Raw genomic sequence first — 18699 nt, forward strand, 5'->3', positions numbered from 1 at the left:
CATCAACTGGAATTAAATAACTTGTTGCAGCTGAAAGATAATCGTCCATGCAGTAATTATCCAACAGGAGGCTCTGACCTATTTGCTTAGTTAAATTCAGGTGGCCTGCATTTACAAATATTTAACAAAACTCATGGAAATTAAAAAACAGCAAAAACAGTGACCATGTTCTCTTTGATCAGACAGAAGTGACATTTTGTGTCACGTGAACTTTATTTATATAAAATCAAAACAAAGTGAGTAAAGCAAAAAGAAGAAGAAGAAAAACCTCAGCCACAATCAGCTGTTTTTCTTTCTTTCTTGTAGTAAAGTGTTTTTGGTTGGGGATGTAAAAACAGCTAAACAAAACATGGAAGCTGAACTGTGATCAAAAAGCGAAAAAGACAGAAGTCGAACCAAACGACCTTCAGCTAAAGCAGTAAATTCATTCACCAGCAGCAACACAAGATCAGAAATATATGAAAGAAATGGAAGACAAACAGGAAGTGTATTTTCATAACACACTGTACTGGAGTATAATGATAGTTTTCTAAAACCAACGTGCCTACTGGATGCATTAAGAAGTATCTAATGACTGACATGCAGAACACCTTTTGACCTCAGTCATCACTTCGTGCTCAGAAACTATGAAATAAGCGGCAAGAATTAAACATTCATACAATAAAAAGAGTCAAAAGCTCTAAAGCCACCAAAACTCAAGATAAACCCCAACTTAACCCATTTAAACTTGCAAGAGGATGTTAATAAAACACCTCAACAGACATAACTGAGATATTTCGTACATGTATTTTTAAAGGGTCTACTACATATAATGAGAATCATATGCCTTTATGTATAATTTTTTTTCATGAGAACAATAAATGTAAGCACATTTACTGTTAGCATTACACATTCATATCATGTAACAAGTTTTTTTTTCTACACAGATTAAAACTAACTAAAAAATTATGTTTGTTAAGTAAGAACCATCATTTTCACCAAGGAGTTTCACTCAGGACGGGATGGGTTTTTGTATTTTGGTTCAGTGAACCCTGATCTCCATCAGCTGATAGAGCTAGATGCATTAGCTACGTAATGAAGTCACATCTTACACCTTTCTTGAGTTATAACAAAGAACGTGATATAGAAACAAAAGTGAAGAATGATGAATATCTAGCTATCTGAGTTCTTTATATTCTGACACCTATCCCAGTTTTTCCATAGAAACACAGAAAAAGACTAAACCATCCTGTCTCGTGAGAAAGATTTGAACCTGTTAAGTCCAGACCTATGATAACCTTGTCACCACACAAAGCTTGATTGATGAAATAAACATCAACAACAACTGTTTCCAGGTATAAAACTTACATTTTCACTTACATAACCAACATGAAATTAAATAATTCATACACATTATGTGTTGGGGAGATCCATAGAATGAAATGTATGTACTCATTTTGCAGAGTACAAAAATTTGGGATTAAATGGGTTAAATTTACCACATCATTGCCACTAAGAAGAAGGCTGTCAAATGAAACTGAAAGCTGCACTGGACAAAGATTCCTCCTCCAGTCTCTGACGTTGGGGGAGGGGGGGTTTCCACTGATTCCTAACTGATGCAGAAACTAAGAAATGAGTATTTGCCTTGAATATTGAACTCTTTGTAAACATCGTAGCTGAGCTGGAGTAACGTGCATCATTCAAATACAGCATCACAGTTTGTTGACGTCACTGCAGTCAAATCTCTTGGCCTGGTGCAGCTTTAACATCTATCTAAGCGCTCGCTGGTGTTTTACTCTGCAACAGAAACCAGTCTGAGGCAGATCTGCATTTTTATCTTAACACCAGACCAGCTGAAGCCAATTTTATCTCCCCAGTTTTGTCAGTTTGTACAAGATTACATATGTACATCTGAATAAATGAGATTACACAAATGTCAACATTCAGCATCCTTCTCACAGTTCTGTTAACTGCTTGTCATCTTTCTCTTCCCTCCAACCATCATGTGCAAATAAACCTGAATTTCATCCACACTTTGTATCTGTAACAATCTGGACTCTCAAATTAGACTCTTTGAGTACCTTTTCTCTTAAATCTTGAACTTGTCTCAGAGTTTGTTGATTAAATTGTTTAAAAGACAACAGACAATATTTGAGGGCTTAAATGAGCAGATTTGGATAAATAAGTTTTTTAAAAATTGAAACCAACTTCTTCCATTTTTTAATATTGAGACAAAACAAATGTCCGTCATTGTTTTCAAGGAATCGCAGCCCTTGTTTTTCCCAGTGTTTCATCCTCTCTTCATGTTGGCTTCTTGTTCAGTTCATTTACTTCCTGAGATCTTCCTCTCTTATTCTGGTAGCCCCAGCCTCTTCCACGGGCCCCTCCCTTTTGGTTTCCAAGGCAACCTCAGTGTAGGTCACCCCCTCAGATGGCTCCTTGGCGTGGGTGCCTGGCTCAACCTCAACCTCGCCCTCAGCACCCTCCTGGCCCTCAGCGACGGCCCTCTCCTTCTTCAGCTTGATGCGGAAGGTCTCTTTGGTTGGAGCTTTCTTGGCGATGTTCTCCTTCAGCCGCTCGCCAGACTGCTTCAACCGCTCGCCAGCCTGGTGCATCTTCTCCCTTCGCTGTGGTGGCATGACCTTCTCACCCAGATTGTGGAACTTGGTGCCCAGGGTGCCTTTGGTTTTGCTCATGTTCTCCTTGGAGAAGGCGGCCTTCAGGGTCTCGGTGCTTTTCACCATTGTTTTCTTGAATCGAGCAGCTCTCGAGGGGTCGGTCTCCTCCACACTGAGGTACTCCTCGTCAGAGGAGAGGTCGGCAGGGACGTCATAGGTGTCAGGCTCAATATCCAAACCTTCCAGGCCTGGGCCTTTGGGAGACTTGGTTACTGCCACTGAGGGGATCTCTGTATCACCCTAGAAAAACAAAGAGAAAGATGTGTGTTATCCAACTAGTTCAGCTATGAGATGCTGCAGGCTTCATGTGATCATGTCAATTAAAACAGAAAGCAGCTTTGGTCTGTCATAGAATAGAAAACAACCCTGTTCCAATTCTTTGGTTTTACATATCAGGTTATATAAAAAAATAAACATTGGGATACTCCAGGACTTAAAATGATCTAAATACAAACTCAGATGACGATTTTGAGACAGTTTCAGCCAAGGTTTAGCTGTTGGGCAGATGGACTCTGACTCTAGAATACATTGGTATCCAGAGGAGTTCATGGTCCACTCAATAACTGCAAGATGTTCAGATCCCAAATCATCAGCCCTCCTTCTGTAAGGGGCAGCAGATATAAAGAAAAAGCATGGGGCCCAACACTAAACCCTGGGAGACACCACATGTGAGTAGAGCTGTTTCAGATGTATACCCACCCACATGGACTAGGTCCATTTCAACACAAACAGGAGTTTTTGACAAATAAAGATTTTCCTGTATTTTTACGCCTTTTGTCTACATGCATACACAGCTTTGGGGTGTGGAAAAGATGAAGATTTTTGTATAATCTGTGCCATTTATCTGTGGACAGTCTGGACATGTGTGGAGAGTTCATGGTCAGTGACTGCAAGGTTTCCAGTATCTCTAGCAGCAGACCAAGCCCAGATCATCATCCCTGACAGCTGCTATGAGGTGTTTGTAAATGGTAAATGGACTTGTACTTATATAGCACTTTTCCAGTCAGTTTGACCACTCAAAGTGCTTTATACTACTTATCACATTCACCCATTCCCACACACATGTGGCACATCGGGAGCCAACGTGGGGTTAAGTGTCTTGCCCAAGGCACTTCGGCATGTAGTCAGTGGAAGCCTGGAATCGATCCGCCTACCTTCTGGTTGAAAGACGACTGCTCTTCCTCCTGAGCTACAGCTGATATGCTGTGTTTATTTATTTATTTTTTTGTTTATTCTGACCCAACATGTCCACTTTGGTCTGGTATGTCTAAAAGACATTGGTCCAGAAGTACTGTGGTTTGTTCAGATGCAGCTTTGACAGCCGTGCTGCCATCTTCTTTTATCAGAGAAGAGACCCTGCAGCCCCTTCCAAAGAAGTCACTTGCAACTGTTTTCCAATGTGGTTTCTTCTGGGCAAATGGCAAATAAACTGGACTGATTAGCTGAACTGATAAACTCATTTTAGGCTGACATGAGCTATATAACTTATGCCTTTATGATGTTCTGATACAAAAAACTTAACTCTTGAACAGAATTAGAGATTAGTGGAAATAAACCTATCTGAGCCATCTCTACTACATAGTTTGGGTGTTTGATGCCAAACTTAAGAATTTGTTGTCTGATTAATGTTTTAAATTTGGACTACTTTAATATTGTAACTATATTATTATCTGCCATTCAAAAAACATGTTAAAACTCTTTGATTCCAAAGGATAATAAAGCAAAAAAAATTGCAAATAATTTTTCTTTTGCTTTTTTCTCAGTGCAAACTTTAGAGTTAAAACAAGGTGACCTTTATATGATTTTAAATGTTTGATTTAGACAAGAAAACAGGGGTAAAACATACACCTCAAGAGTAAACATACCAGTCATTTCTGTGGGGTTTCCACATCAATGAGTTCAGCTGCTCAGTGGAAATTATTGATTGTGAGAGTTTAACATTGATCTCCTGAAGTGTCTTTCTTACTCAACTCAGCTTTATTTATATTGCATTTGAACACATCATTTTAACAAAGTGCTGAACACAGCATAGAAGCAAAAAAATTAAAAGTAAAATAAAATGCAAAGTAAAAACAGAAACAATAGCAGTAAAAAGATAAAATAATAAAACACTAAAAACAAGAAAACAAGTCTTGTGCTAAATCAAAGGCCAGCTCATAAAAATGGGTCTTCAGAAGGGTTTTAAAAACAGATTTTCTAACCTGTAGTGGTAAAGAGTTCCACAGTTTAGGAGCAGCGACTGCAAAGGCCCTACCCCCTCTGAGCTTCCGCCTAAACCACGGTGCCTCCAAAAGAAGCTGATCAGCTGATCTGAGGCACCGGGCTGGCGAATATGGGACCTTGACAGTAAGTTATACCACTTTCTTCAAGACTTTTGATATGAGAGGCATCTTGGGAAGGGCCTGAAGTTAGCCAGTACTGTGCTGTCAAGGCCAGGTTTTTTGAGCAGGGATTGTACAACTGCATGTTTAAAAGAAGAGGGGACAACACCAGTTGCCAGACTGCTGTTAATAATGGCAAGGACCACCTGAGCTACAGTGGGAAAGATCTCCTTAAGACGATGAGGAGGAATGGCATCAAGAGCAACCTCCCACTAAATGGATTTTAGTGGGAGGTTGATTTCCACTTTCAGAAAAAGGAGATTTACAACTTGCAGAGGGTGAGTAATCTTCACTATCTTTTGTGGGAAGAGACACACTGGAGAGACAAAGGTTGTGTTCACACTCTAGGGAAATGTGGCCCAAATCTGACTCCCTCCCCATATAACCTATATCCCATTTTTTAATGGCAGTCTGAGCAGACATGCTAATGCTAATGCCTGTGAATCAGCTTGATCTTTAAAAATCCAGCCACATGACATCTGCAGAATGATACAAGCTCCTCTATTTCAAAGCCGTGTGCTTCAGGATGGCTGACACAAGCTTTAAAACTTCATCTGCCCATCTTACAGTCTGAATCTTGATTTTAAAGCAACAATACATAACTTTTCAACCTTAAAGTGCTGTGTTTCTTATCCATTTTGATGGCACACTGACATTCATTATGCATATTCCTGGATATATAGTTGTCCTGCAGAGTCCCAAGGCTGATAAAACTACATTTTAAAACTTTTATTTCCAGCCCGGAGTATCACGTTACAGCTGTGTTTTACTTCAAGGCACTGTGTCACAATCTAGCAACTGGATATCACATATTGGATGATTCACCAAGTAATGCAAGAAGACATTATCGGCGGAAGCGAGGAAAAGAAAACGAGAAAGGGACAGAGCAAGAGATAAGGCAGAAGTCAACACTGGACTGACTTTTACTGCTGGAAAGAGCTCAGAGTACAGGTAGGATGCAAGATGGATGACAAATTAGTTATAATAAGGAGCACCAAAGTGTGATGATCTGATCTTTAAAGTATTTTATCTGTCCTCAAATAGAAATCAAAGCACAAACAAACCCAGGATGGTCCACATCTGTGGCCACATCTCTGGATCTGTAGCTAATATTGTGAAATCAAATTAAACAAGCCTGTTGTAACGTTAATGACGTGAAATATTGTGACAAATAGTACATGATTGTTCTGCAGCTGAATGGCATCCAACAACTTCATAGACTTTTTTTTTTCTTTTTCTACTGATGTGTCATAAAGATGCACTTTTTTACATTTCTTACATGGGAAGTAAACATTCTAAACACCATTGTTTACTTTCACTTTTCTAAACATGAAGCTAAAAATGTTGCAGCATGCTACGGAAGGAATCACTCAGAAGTTTGCATTCATGCTGGCTATGAACTACTGTCTGCACTATGTAGTAGGTGGTTTAGAAAACAATCTGAAGCTCCTTTTGTTGTTGTTTACTGTAAGTTACAATTATGCCAAAGCTAAGTCATCATCATTTGCCTATCTAAAGATTTTTCCCCAAATATTCAGTTTCTTTAAGGCTCTGCTGGGATTTTGATCTCAGGCCTCACATCATATATCAGGTTTGACCTTCTTATATCAGCTTTAAATGTTAGACTGAAAAAGAGGTAATTTCCTCACAGGACGGCTCATCTGTCTTTCACACAGATGAAAGAGATATCCAGATATCTCCTCCATCCATTAAGGATAAATTAATGTGCTGTTCATTAAATTGAAGACAGCTCAGAATGAAAACACGATATTCCTCTGAGATGCTCCGTCACACCTGACCTGCAAGTCTCGTCTCTCTGAAGACACAGGCACCGTCATGACATCAAGCATTTCTATTTTTACAGATGAGTAACTGAAGCTCATTCAGATGGGAAGCTGGTGGCAGGAACAGCACCTGGAAGTCAGGACCAGCAGAAATAATAACCATACCATCTGGTATCGGCTGCTGGATCAGTGCTCTGGTATTTATAGCCCTGCAGAATGAATCCTACTACTACAAGTCAACATTAAACACATTTCATCCTGTAATTATCTCTTAAAAGATAAAACACCATCTAGCTGTTGTAGGAAAGTCATCGCCAATCTGCCCCACCTGCTGCGCCCTACAGGTGACTTTGGACATGAAAGCCAATAAATCGTACTTAAACCGTAGCCACCTGCGATGATCACGCTCATTAATCAGAAAAGAGTCATCGGAGCACATCCTGACACGACGAATGACACGATAATTACAGCGATGGGGAATGTGGGTCAGCGCCTGTATTAATAACCTGAGCAGTGGTGAGGGGAGGAAAGATGCTGGCAGGAAGTTCAGACCATCAGAGACTCCGATTACAAAAACAAAGAGACAAAACAGAAACCACACACACAGATTATTGATCAAACTCTGTCATGTGACCACAGAGAGATTAATCACTGCACCCGGTCTGCACAACCTTTCTTTTTATCTCACAACTACAGCCAAAGATATGCAGCTTTAGAAATGACAGGAGCTTAATAAAAATCTGCAAAATTCTTACAATCTGTAAAATGAAACCACCAAGAACACACCACATTTCCACAAAGACACAATAAATGAGTCCAAGTAACCGCAGAGACTTGACGGTACTTGCAGTCAGAGTTCAATATAATTTTCTAAAGAGGTTATCAGCAACAACTCATTTTCAGTCCAGTTTCTCATTCATTAAGCTACTTTACTGACCTATAACTCATTCAAACATAGACATCTTCTAAATTGAGGGATGAGCCAGTGTTGAGTCAACATATAAAAAACGACTTAGCAAAGAAGGAGGTAACACTGGATCTTTAGGCTCTTTGTTACTGGCAGCCTGTCAGAAAGCCATTTGTTCCCATTTCTTTAGTTTCATCTGTGAAAACCACCAAAGATCAAACAGTCTGACCGACAGAAAACAGCAGCAACAAAGTGATTCCCAAACAGCTGTTAGCTGGAAACTCAGCATGGAGGCAAAAACTGGACACGTGGAGGACAAAAGAAGACGACCCAGGACTAAAAACTCCTGGATCTTCCCCAGAACTCGAACCTGAACAGGTCTGATGGAGGAATGGATCCTCCCCAGAACCCGGACCTCAACGTTATTAAAGCAGTGTGGTATCATCTGGATAGAAAATGGAACACAAGTCAGAAACATCCAAAGAAGAGCTTTGGAAAGTCCTTCAAGGTTCCTGGAAAACTATTCCTGAGGACTACTGCAAGAAATTAAAGAAAGCTTCTCTAACAGGGTTCAGACTGGGATGAAGAATAAAGCTGCTGTGAACAAAAACTCATTTTCAAGCTCATTAAAGCTCATTAAAACTAGACAAACCTCATCATTTTGCCTCATAAATAGTGTCTGTATTTACGTTGCCAGATGTTGCAGCAAATAACTTCAACTATTTCTCTTTTCTTTGAAACGTATGAAAAACTGAGTGATAACTATAGACCTTTACACAGAAATGTAAAAGATAAAGAAAAGTTTCCAAGAGGTAACAATTTAAAAATAACAGATAATGACACAAAACACAGACACACTTTATATATATAATATAATATAATACTTTGCTTTAAATTTATTGTTGTATTTAATTTCTTTTATTTATTATTTTGTAATTTTTCCCATAAATTTTATTGTATACATTTTTTAATCTATAATTATAAATATTTAGGTTTTAATGGATTAAACAGGTGCAGCATGCAACTAAGAGCAATTTATTCATTCATTGTATTTAATATGAAAAGCTGCACATCACTTTAAATAGATAAAGGGTTTAAATACAAACTAATTTAACAAACATGAGATTTCAGCCTTACTTACAGGTAGCATGAATATTACAGGAAAATACTTTTTTTTTGGAACATGCATGGTTGTTGTGTTACAGCTCCCTGTCAGCTGGCTGACCTCCTTTACTCATGTTTGCCTGCAGGCATTTGTCAGCGCTCATCTCCTCTCGTTGGCACACAGCAGTAACGTAACAAACTAAAAGCCATTAACTTCTCTAAAATTACACATCGTCCTCCAACGTCCAGCTCTGAACAGCAGCCGAGGCAGAGCTGCCCTGGGCTGGAGGTGGCGGCTATTTATCTTTTTCTTATTACTGCCCAACGCCATGGTTCAGCCGCCGGCGACGAGCGTCGCTAACAAAGCGTCTCTGCTTCCTGGTTGAAGGGGTGCAGCTGAAGCTCTATATTAGGAGACGAACGGAGGCCTCAGAATAACCGACAGCGCATCAGTCATGAGGAAACTCGACACTGAGAGTCTCTCCTCTGCAGGCGGGGGCTCGCCAGGACCAGATCCAACTAAACCTGGACCCAGAGGCAGCATTGGTAACACACACAGGAGGCACCAGAGCAGAACAAATATGAAGTATTTGGGTTTATCTTTGTTTGTAGAACAGATGCAGATCTGAGGTGAGATTAGCTCAGCGCTAAGTCACAGTTAGCTGTGTCAAAGTGTCAAAAATAACACTACATTTTGTGGCTGGATTGTAAACCTCCTGGACAGGTTATAAATGTCTTATAAACTTCTGTAGATCAACCTAAAGTGTAAACTATCTATCAGTTTACCTCATGTTTGTGAGAAACTGATAATAATATAAGTGATTGCTCTCGGGGATGCTGGAGGTCTATTAAAGTTTTAACGGGTAATGAACATCTCATCATGGATGCAGCCGACAAACCTGCAGCAGCTGTGTGATGCTGTCATGTTGATATGGAGCAAAACCTCTCAGGAAGGTTTCCACCGCCTTGTTCAATCTATCACACCAAGATTTCAGGCAGTTCTGGAGGAAACGGGTCTGACCCAGTACTAGAAGGTGGACCTGAGAAGTGGACGATGAGTATAGGTTCCAAAACAATAATTTACAGCTTTCCATTTTTGTCCCACACTTTCTTACTTTTAATTAATCCGTTTATTGAGTTCAGTCATCAACAGTCTGCTCTACAACATCACTTCTCTTTTAGGAATAATGACGTTTTATTGGACTTAAACTGACTTATCCATCCTTCCTGTCTTTATCTCCCTCATCCATCACTCCATCAATCATCTACCCCAGTCTTTCTCAGTGTCCATCTATCCGTCCGTCCGTCCGTCCGTCCGTCCATCCATCCATCCATCCGTCCATACGTCCGTTCGTCCATCCGTCCGTCCATCCATCCATCCATCTATCCATCCACCCACCTGTCCGTCCGTCCATCCATCTATCCATCCATCCATCCATCCATCCGTCCATCCATCTCCCTCCTTCAACTCTTTTCTTTTCAGTGATGGAAACAGAACGTATTATTTAACCATTCGTTTGTCCGTCTGCATCTATCTCACCATCCATATCAGAATGAAGGAATCTGGAGATAATGCTACATGTGGGCTGAATATAGATATAGACAAACTGCTTCTGTCTTTACCACCGCAGAGAAAAGCTAAAGCACCAACACAACCAAAAGCAGCTCAGACAGCAGCAGCAAAGCTATCACATCTAGACGTAGAAACACTGTCCTCCTCGCTGTGCTGGACATGAAAACCTACAGTTGTCCAATTTAAGAGTTTCTAATCTGCTTAAAATATCTGTTTTCATGTGTACGAGGCCTTAGAGAAAACCAACAAGGAGCATCTGTTTATACGTGACCCACACAAGTTATTGGTTCATGCTCAGTGTGCTGCCCCCATGTGGCCACAGACATCAGCAGAAGAAAATGTCCTTTATAGTCGGGGCTGTTTTTAGCAGCAGGTCAGGCTGATTGACACTCTTGCTGCATATTGATCTCTGTGTTAAGCTGCCATCTCAGATCCTGATTCTGGGCGACAGCAGTTTATGGCCTGTCCCTGCTGGCAGCGAGGAAGAATGCTGTGATCCCAGAATAGGTCCCTCTGTCACAGATCCACAGCAGCTGTTAGCTGGACACAGAGCTCCGGTTTCTATTCTGAAGTCCGGACATTATCGAGGACAGAGGCATCTAAAACTGATGGCTGAATGTGTCTCTGCAAAGCTGCACGTGAAGATAAGCGCTTGTCACAGTCGGGATGGAATTATCAACTTTCACAAGGCTTTCAGGAGCCTCCTCATAATGTGCAAACTGCAGTTTGAAGAAGGAATACAATATCAGAGCAACTCCAGGGACAAAGTATTAACTTTATTGGGGAAGATAATACACTTTTTCTACTGTAATTGTAGGTCACTGATAGCATCAGACCACCCAAATAAAGAAATAAAAATGCAACTTGACCTTTGAGACTAGAAGCTAAGAGGAAAAGCAATCGACCAGTACTACTAAACTTCTGCAAGAAGTCAATGAATAATATAAAAATATTCTGTTAAGTAATGAAATCTGCACTTTACCAAGAAATAAATCTATAAATTAGTTATGCAGGAATTAAAAAATAAACTAACAACTTTGTCTATTTTGTCTGGTACAATCTTGTCCTAGGCTAGAAAATGTTTTTAAATCCTAATATATTCAAATGATGAACCTAAAATTGTAAAATAATACAGTTATTTTTTGGGAAATGTAACCTTGACTGCTTCTTATTTAAGAGATGAACTTACAAAGGCAGCTCTTTATTTTCAGCAGCGCACCATGAAAACATGTTTAAATATAAAGTGAGAACTGGTGGTGGAGTCCACCTTCCCAAACTTCACACACATCTAATAACTCATTCAGCGCTTCACAAGATTATTTATATTTAAAGAAAGAAAATACAAAAAAAATGTATATCATAGGATATGCTCATTAATACATAAGCAGAAGGCTTTGGCTTCTTTCCAGAAACCTCACTGTGAGAGCAGTGTTTCTGCACAGAAATGGTTCCAACATGCAACTTTTTTAAAAATCCTCAGCCATGTTTTTAAATTCATATCTCTTTCTCTTTATGTTGCATCTTTATGCTAAGCTAGGCTGCATAGAATTTGCATGTTAGTCTTTTCAGATCCAATCTTGTTGACTTGATGCAAAATGAACCTGTGTAAATCAACTTCGACTCAGCCTGAATAGGTTAAAAAAAGAAGAAAGCTCAGACCTAAATGGGGAATTGAGCAAAGCCAAACTGGTTGCAAAGACGCCTGAGCACAAATAGACCCGATTCTAAATGCGAAAGGTCTTATAAGAGATTTTTTACACATTTAATTAAGTGTAATTCTTTTTACCCTTGTGTGACGTTTCAGTTTCCTACCCATTCAGGTCATTTAGTGGACAGCCTCTCCAAAAAATTATATGAAAACATTATAGATTAACATCTTTTGTACTTTTTTCTACTTTATGCAATTATTCAAATTATTTAACCCTTTAAACGCACATTTAATTACATGAAACTGTTTTATTATTATTTGAAAAAATACATAAAATTAGTTATTTTTGTTGGAAACTGAAAGCAGCCATTATTGGCCATTATTCTTTTTTTAATCGTTATCTCGAGGAAACCAGGGCTGTTAACGGGATAATTTATCTTGTTACAACAGCTGATGGTAGGAGCCACAGTCCATTGGTGTCAATCAGTGATTGGTAAAACTTTACAGTCAGACACGTGGTAATTTCAGCCTCTTCGGGATATTTGATCAGTGATGGATGTTCGATGTTTGATTTGACGTCAGCTTACATCTGTTGCTGTACTGAAGGATCCCAGTACAGAACAACTCTGTTCCCCGCGACCACCGACAGCCCTGCAGAGCTCCTTCTGAGACAGACTGCTGCATCCAAAGCATGAAGAGGCGCTTGGAGGAGGTCTATGATTCTCCCAGTAAACCACAAACACACTCAATAAAATCCAATATAATTTATTAATGTACATTCTTATATATCTTACTTTTATAAAAAAGATAGGAGGTTTGTATGTTCTGTCTGCGAGAAAACAAAGTTTGTTTTCTCAAGAAAACGAGATAAGTTATCCGTTATCATGAGATAATGGTGTTAAAATAACATGAGAGCTTGGCTACTCTCGGCTTCCATAACTTTCCACATACTGCATGTTGTTGTTTTTTTTTTAATCTCAGTATTCAAAGCTAACAGTTAGAAAGAAAATTGATGTTGAGACACTGTTAGTGTTTCTGACAGTGTCTGATTTCAAATTCACTGTCCTTTCACGTTATTAGAGGACAAAAAATTCTTAAGAATGTGAAATCCTAGAAAAATTAACCTGTAATTTTTTAATTTAAGGTAATTGCAGTTTTTTTTTTTTGAGAGAGAGGATTATTATTATTATTGTTATTATTATTATTATTTTATCCTCTAATGACAGGAAAGGGGAGTAAATTTGTTCAAATGTTCTGTTGATACTAAAGAGAAATAAAAATTGGAATTCTAAAAGTCTAAAAGTTACAAAAACATCAACACATAAAGGGTAACACATCTAAAAACTGAGGGAAAGAAATATCTGTATGGACAAAAAGTCCCTAATACAAGCGTTAAACGTTTGGATTTTGATTACTTTCATGGTTTAACTTCACACTGTAACATTGACATCCAAACACTACAGAACCAGGTTATAAAATCAATCTGGTTCAAGTACCAATCAGATGCAGTAACACCAACATAAAAATTAGAAAGGATATGCAACCTGTGAGCTATTTATAGCACGTCCATGATAAAAAATTAATTAAATAAATAAATAAATAAACATTTTAACTTCTATTTCCTCATACTAAAACAATAAAACTGATCACAAAAGATAGAAGATGATTCAACACATGTTGCGGCCCATTGGAGCAATTTTAAACCACCCTCAGTGCTTTTGCATCAAATAGACGCTGACTGAGACTGTCACTACAAAAAAACAAAAACAAAACAAAAAACAACAGTTTTAGGGTTTCATGTTAAATATGCATGTGCATGGAAGCTTCTGTTCGTCCTCTGGGTTCATTTTCTGCCTATTTCAGTTTGTTTTAAGAGAGCTTAAACATATGCTGTACAGCAGCCACAACCTGAAGCTTTTCTAGTGGACTTACTAGTTATCTGAAGACAAACCAAATTCTTTTCCTAAACTTAACCAAATTGTTCTTGTACCTGAACCTAACCAAATCTTTAGAGTTCTCACACTATCTTGTCAAAGGTTTTTCTGGAACTGAAAAAGTTAGTTATTATGGTTACCGGGCTCTGCAAGGAAGGTCTTAAGCACAGCAGAGACTGAGTTTTATTCTTTCAAATTTCAAATAATGTACAAAGAAATGACAAATGTTAAAATAGAGAAGATTTGGCTACAGTTTTAATGCAGCTTGTCTTGAGAGGAACCTCCTCTATCCATCCTCCTTCCCTAGAAGCTGTCTTAACTTATGATTTCATTAATCTTTAACTATTTACTTTTCAAGTACTTTGCAAACAATGCCAGTTGTGTACATTTACCTGCTCTGATTTGGTTAGTGTCACCAAATCAAACTATTTGATCAAATGATCATGAATGAAGTGATTTTCATGCGTAGACTAAAAATTTGACGTGACTTCCCTCTTGTCTGACCAACGCTGAACTCTCGCAGCCAGCAGCAATGTCTTTGATCACCATTAAAAATCCTTCAGTGCAGAGCAACATCTTTTTCTGTCCATCATCAGACCAACTGCTCCCACAGAAAATCCCAATTTATTTCCATTATAAGGTCTGTCCGTCTGTAGCAGCCCCCTCAGCAATCAGCTCAGGTGCCTCTGAGTCCTTCACACTCTTTCAGGGTGCAACATGTTTCTACTTTACCATCAGACACGGAGTTTAGGTCTATTTTTCATGCCTTCATGTCAGAAGATGACTCCCCAGGAATGTATAATCATGCAGATGGTTGAAAAAATACCTCAAAGAAAACTTGGGTGAATCACCTTGTTTTCATGTGTTTCTGCCAACCAGATTAAAGTTGTCCCTACTTGGGATGAAAGCGTCCCCTCTCAACATAAAGCGGATGCTTTACTATAAATTGAAAGTGGCTCTTAAGTGTTTGAACCTTAGCTGCCCTTTATTTTCTCACATTTCTACTCAAGCGTCTCACCGAGCATCGGTCTCTTAATGATGTGAGTCAGAGTTGTTTAAATTCAGCTCTTGTTGCTTGGTAATTATGTCCCAGTTTCACATAGATGAAGACAGCCTCCTTCATCAAATAAATTCACATTTGTGCTCAGGCTTTTAGGCTGTTTAGTTTTCTGAAAGCCATTTATGTCATTTCCTTACATTGTATTTAAAACTGTCATTTAATCTGATCTGGCACCTAGTTTGTAGTAGAAAGTGAAGTAATCCAGAGTGGTAAAATTTGATGCATCTTCACCACTTTAATGATTGTCTTTCAGGAATTTTATAATTTGATATGGTGGCTCCTCATCATACTGCTTGCAACCCTTCATCACAGCCTGCTAATGAAATGAAACATAATCTAAAGGAAAAGGTCTGATCAAATCAAATCAGTGGTGCGAATCTTGAGACGACTGATTAGATTCACACTCATTTTCTGTCTTTGTCAATATTTTCCCTTTTAATTCTAAGATGATTTATCCTCCTGTGTCCAGATTTTCATAACTCTCTAGAGTTTGCACTAAGAAAAAAGCTAAGATAGTTCTTTGTGTTTATTTCTGTTGGACTGTAGTAATAAGAGTCAATGTTTTTAACAAATGGTTAACTGGTTGAACAATTAATATTCTGTTCTATTCTATTCTATTCTATTCTATTCTATTCTACTCCACAGTCATTTAGCAGTCGCTTTTATGTAAAGCGAGTTACACAAGCAAGAATTCAAACAAGATGGGAAATCATAATTAAGTGGTAGTCAGACTGCTGTGAGTCCAGTTGGACCAGGTGCTGTCAAGTAGTGCTAGAGGCAGAGCATATAATTTTTTTTTTTTTTTTTTTTTTTTGTAAGTCATTTTGTTTAAATACAAGATCACGATTTCATCAAATCATATCATCTTGGGCATAAGTGCACACAGCTTATTCAGTACTTGGTTGAGCCAAAGAGCTGGACAAATCTTTCTAACTCATTCTGTTGAGTAGAAGACTTAAGTTAAGTGTGGAAATGCTCCTTAAACAACTGAGTCTATTAGATTGCTCTTAAAAGTGGATAAGGACTGTTTGGATCGGACGGAGTTTGGTAGATCATTCCACCAACAGAGGAAAAGAGTCTAGCTACTGATTTTGTGCCATGTGGTGGGAGCACTTTTTGCTGGCAGAGAGGGAGTGTAGCTCTGGATTAAGGAGTGGGGATAGACCGAAGCCGTTTGGGTTATTGTTTTGTAAGCCAGAAGCAGAGCTTTGAATTTGATACGTGCTGCAAATGGAAGCCAGTGAAGAGCAATTAGCAGCGGAGTGACATGAGCTCTGCATTCTGGATCATCTGCAGAGGTTTAACTGAGCATGCAGGCAGGCCAGTCAGTAAGGAGTTGCAGTAGTCAATGCGTGAAATGACCAGAGCCTGGACCAGGAGCTGTGCCGTGTGTTCAGTCAGGTAGGGTCTGATCTTCCTGATTTTGTAAAGAGCAAATTGGCAAGATCGAGCAACTGAGGCAACATGGTCCTTAAAGGTCAGCTGGTTGTCTACCATGACCCCAAGATTCCTGGTAGAAGATGTAAGCACAAGTGTGATAGAGTCAAGCTGCACGCTTATCTGTGGCGGTAAGGAAGGACTGGCTGGAAAGACAATAAGCTTGGTCTTGGACAGATTTAGCTGAAGGTAGTGATCTTTCATCCATGCGGAGATATCAGCAAGGCATGCTGATATTCGCATTGAGATGGTTGTGTCATCAGGTGGGAAAGAAAGGAAAAGCTGAGTGTTGTCTGCATAGCAGTGGTAGAGAAGCCATGAGAGTTAATGACTGCACCGAGTGAGGAGGTGTATAGTGAAAAGAGAAGAGGGCCAAGCACCGAGCCCTGAGGCACCCCTGTTGTCAGCCTATGTGATCTGGACACTCCCCCTTGCCAAGATACTTTCAAGGATCTTCCTGTGAGGTCGGACATAAGCCACAAGAGACCAGATCCTGAGATGCCAAGCTCCAAGAGTGTGGAGAACAGTATATGATGGTTGACCGTGTCAAAGGCAGCAGACAGGTCCAGCAGTATAAGGACTGAGGATTGACCAGCGGATCTAACAAGCTGTAGGGAATCAGTAACTGACAGGAGAGCAGTTTTAGTAGAGTGGCCTTGCCCATAGCCAGACTGATATGGATGAAACAGATTGTTGTCTTGGAGGAACTGTGAGACCGGACTGAAGACGGCACACTCTAGTAATTTAGACATGAATGGAAGCAATGAGACCAGCCGGTATGGTAATAATAGTGTTAATTTCTCTTTTATTTACCTATATAACAGAGTTAGGGTTAGGCAACACATCCAAAAGTCTATAAAAAAAAAGCATAAAGCAAACAGACATAAATTCATATTAAACATGACAAGTAGGTATTTGAAAGAGGTGAAATACAGGAAAGAATGAATTATGCCCTCATAGTTGACCTCCCAATAGATCAGTTTAGATTATTTTTAATCAGCTATTCCAAGTGAAGTGCTGCTTTTGTTTTCTCTCCAAAACTTGAAACTGTAATGGGATAACAAACAATTGCTTTTGGTATTGCATGAGCAAACCAAGTGATAGAAATGGCCCAAGGATTTTATTAAAATTCATTGCAGCTGCTGTAAATTTGCTCTATTATATAGTAAAGCAGGCAGTTAAAGGATTAATCCAGGGGAACCCCGGCCCTCCAAAGCTGCAGTCCTGCAAGCTTTAGATGTTTCCCTGTTTGAACACACCTGATTTAAACTAATGAGTCATTCAAGTAGTAAGATGTTGTATCCATTTCATTGCAGGAAACATCTTAAACCTGCAGGATGGAAGTTCTGGAGGACCAGAGTTGCCTACTCCTTAATAAATCGGGTTCATTGTGGATTAAAGAAAAAAGTCTAGAAGTCAGAAAGTCTAACTCCAAACATGGAGCATGTTTAGGCTTTTCTCATCGGCTCACCTGGTAGATGACAACTCTGAACTTGTTGCGGGTGAGCAGCTCATCCTGCGTCGTTTCCACCTTCTTGACCCGAACGTTTTGCTTCTCCACCCGTGCCCGGACCTCCTTGACATTGGCACTCACTTTGCGGGTTTTCTGCAGGAGCTTTTCAACTGTGCCACTGGTGTCGGTGTGGTCCTTGGCCAGCTTCAGGACGTCCCCCTGGATGGTCTTGATGTTGTTCTCTAGCTCCAGCTGACGCTCCTCCATGCGCTGCTGGCAGGACTGGACATTATCGATGATGCCGGCCACTCGCTCCAGCAGGGAGAGGATGGTCAGGGCGCTGATGGGGTTCCCAGACTCATCCTCCACCCCAATGATCTCCAGCTTTTCTTGGACACCCACCGTACGATGCTTGTGCTGGTCCATTGGAGCTTTTTAAGACTTGGGTCCTAACTTTTAAATTTGTTTAAAAGTTGCAGGTTGGTTTAGTTTGGGAACCTGAGCAAGTATCGTTGGGGTTACCAGCAGGGAGACAGGAGAGTGGCAACACCCAACCGCTGTGACCCAAACTCAGGTTTGGAAATGGGAAAGAAGGGAGACTCCACCCACCTTCTTTAAAAAGGCATCAGGATATCTGAATTCAGCACTCATTGGGATGTGAGCCAGGCGATAAACTAAGAGGACAGCGTCAATGCTCACACGAAACCCCCTTCCCAGCTAAAAATAAAAACTCTGTAAGGTGACACTCTGACATTTTGGGA

General features: G+C 39.7%; 1 protein-coding gene across 1 annotated transcript; it reads right to left on the reverse strand.

Moving 5' to 3' along the window:
- Positions 1-178: 178 nt before the first annotated feature.
- cavin4a (caveolae associated protein 4a) lies at positions 179-18496 on the reverse strand. Its single transcript, XM_041991468.1, has 2 exons — positions 17957-18496; positions 179-2897 (listed from the first exon to the last, which is right to left on the reverse strand). Exons 1-2 carry the CDS (start codon positions 18362-18364, stop codon positions 2307-2309), a joined length of 999 nt encoding a protein of 332 aa, XP_041847402.1. The 5' UTR covers positions 18365-18496; the 3' UTR covers positions 179-2306.
- Positions 18497-18699: the final 203 nt, after the last annotated feature.

This window comes from Melanotaenia boesemani, chromosome 8 (assembly GCF_017639745.1).
Source record: "Melanotaenia boesemani isolate fMelBoe1 chromosome 8, fMelBoe1.pri, whole genome shotgun sequence".
NCBI classification, from domain to species: Eukaryota; Metazoa; Chordata; class Actinopteri; order Atheriniformes; family Melanotaeniidae; genus Melanotaenia; species Melanotaenia boesemani.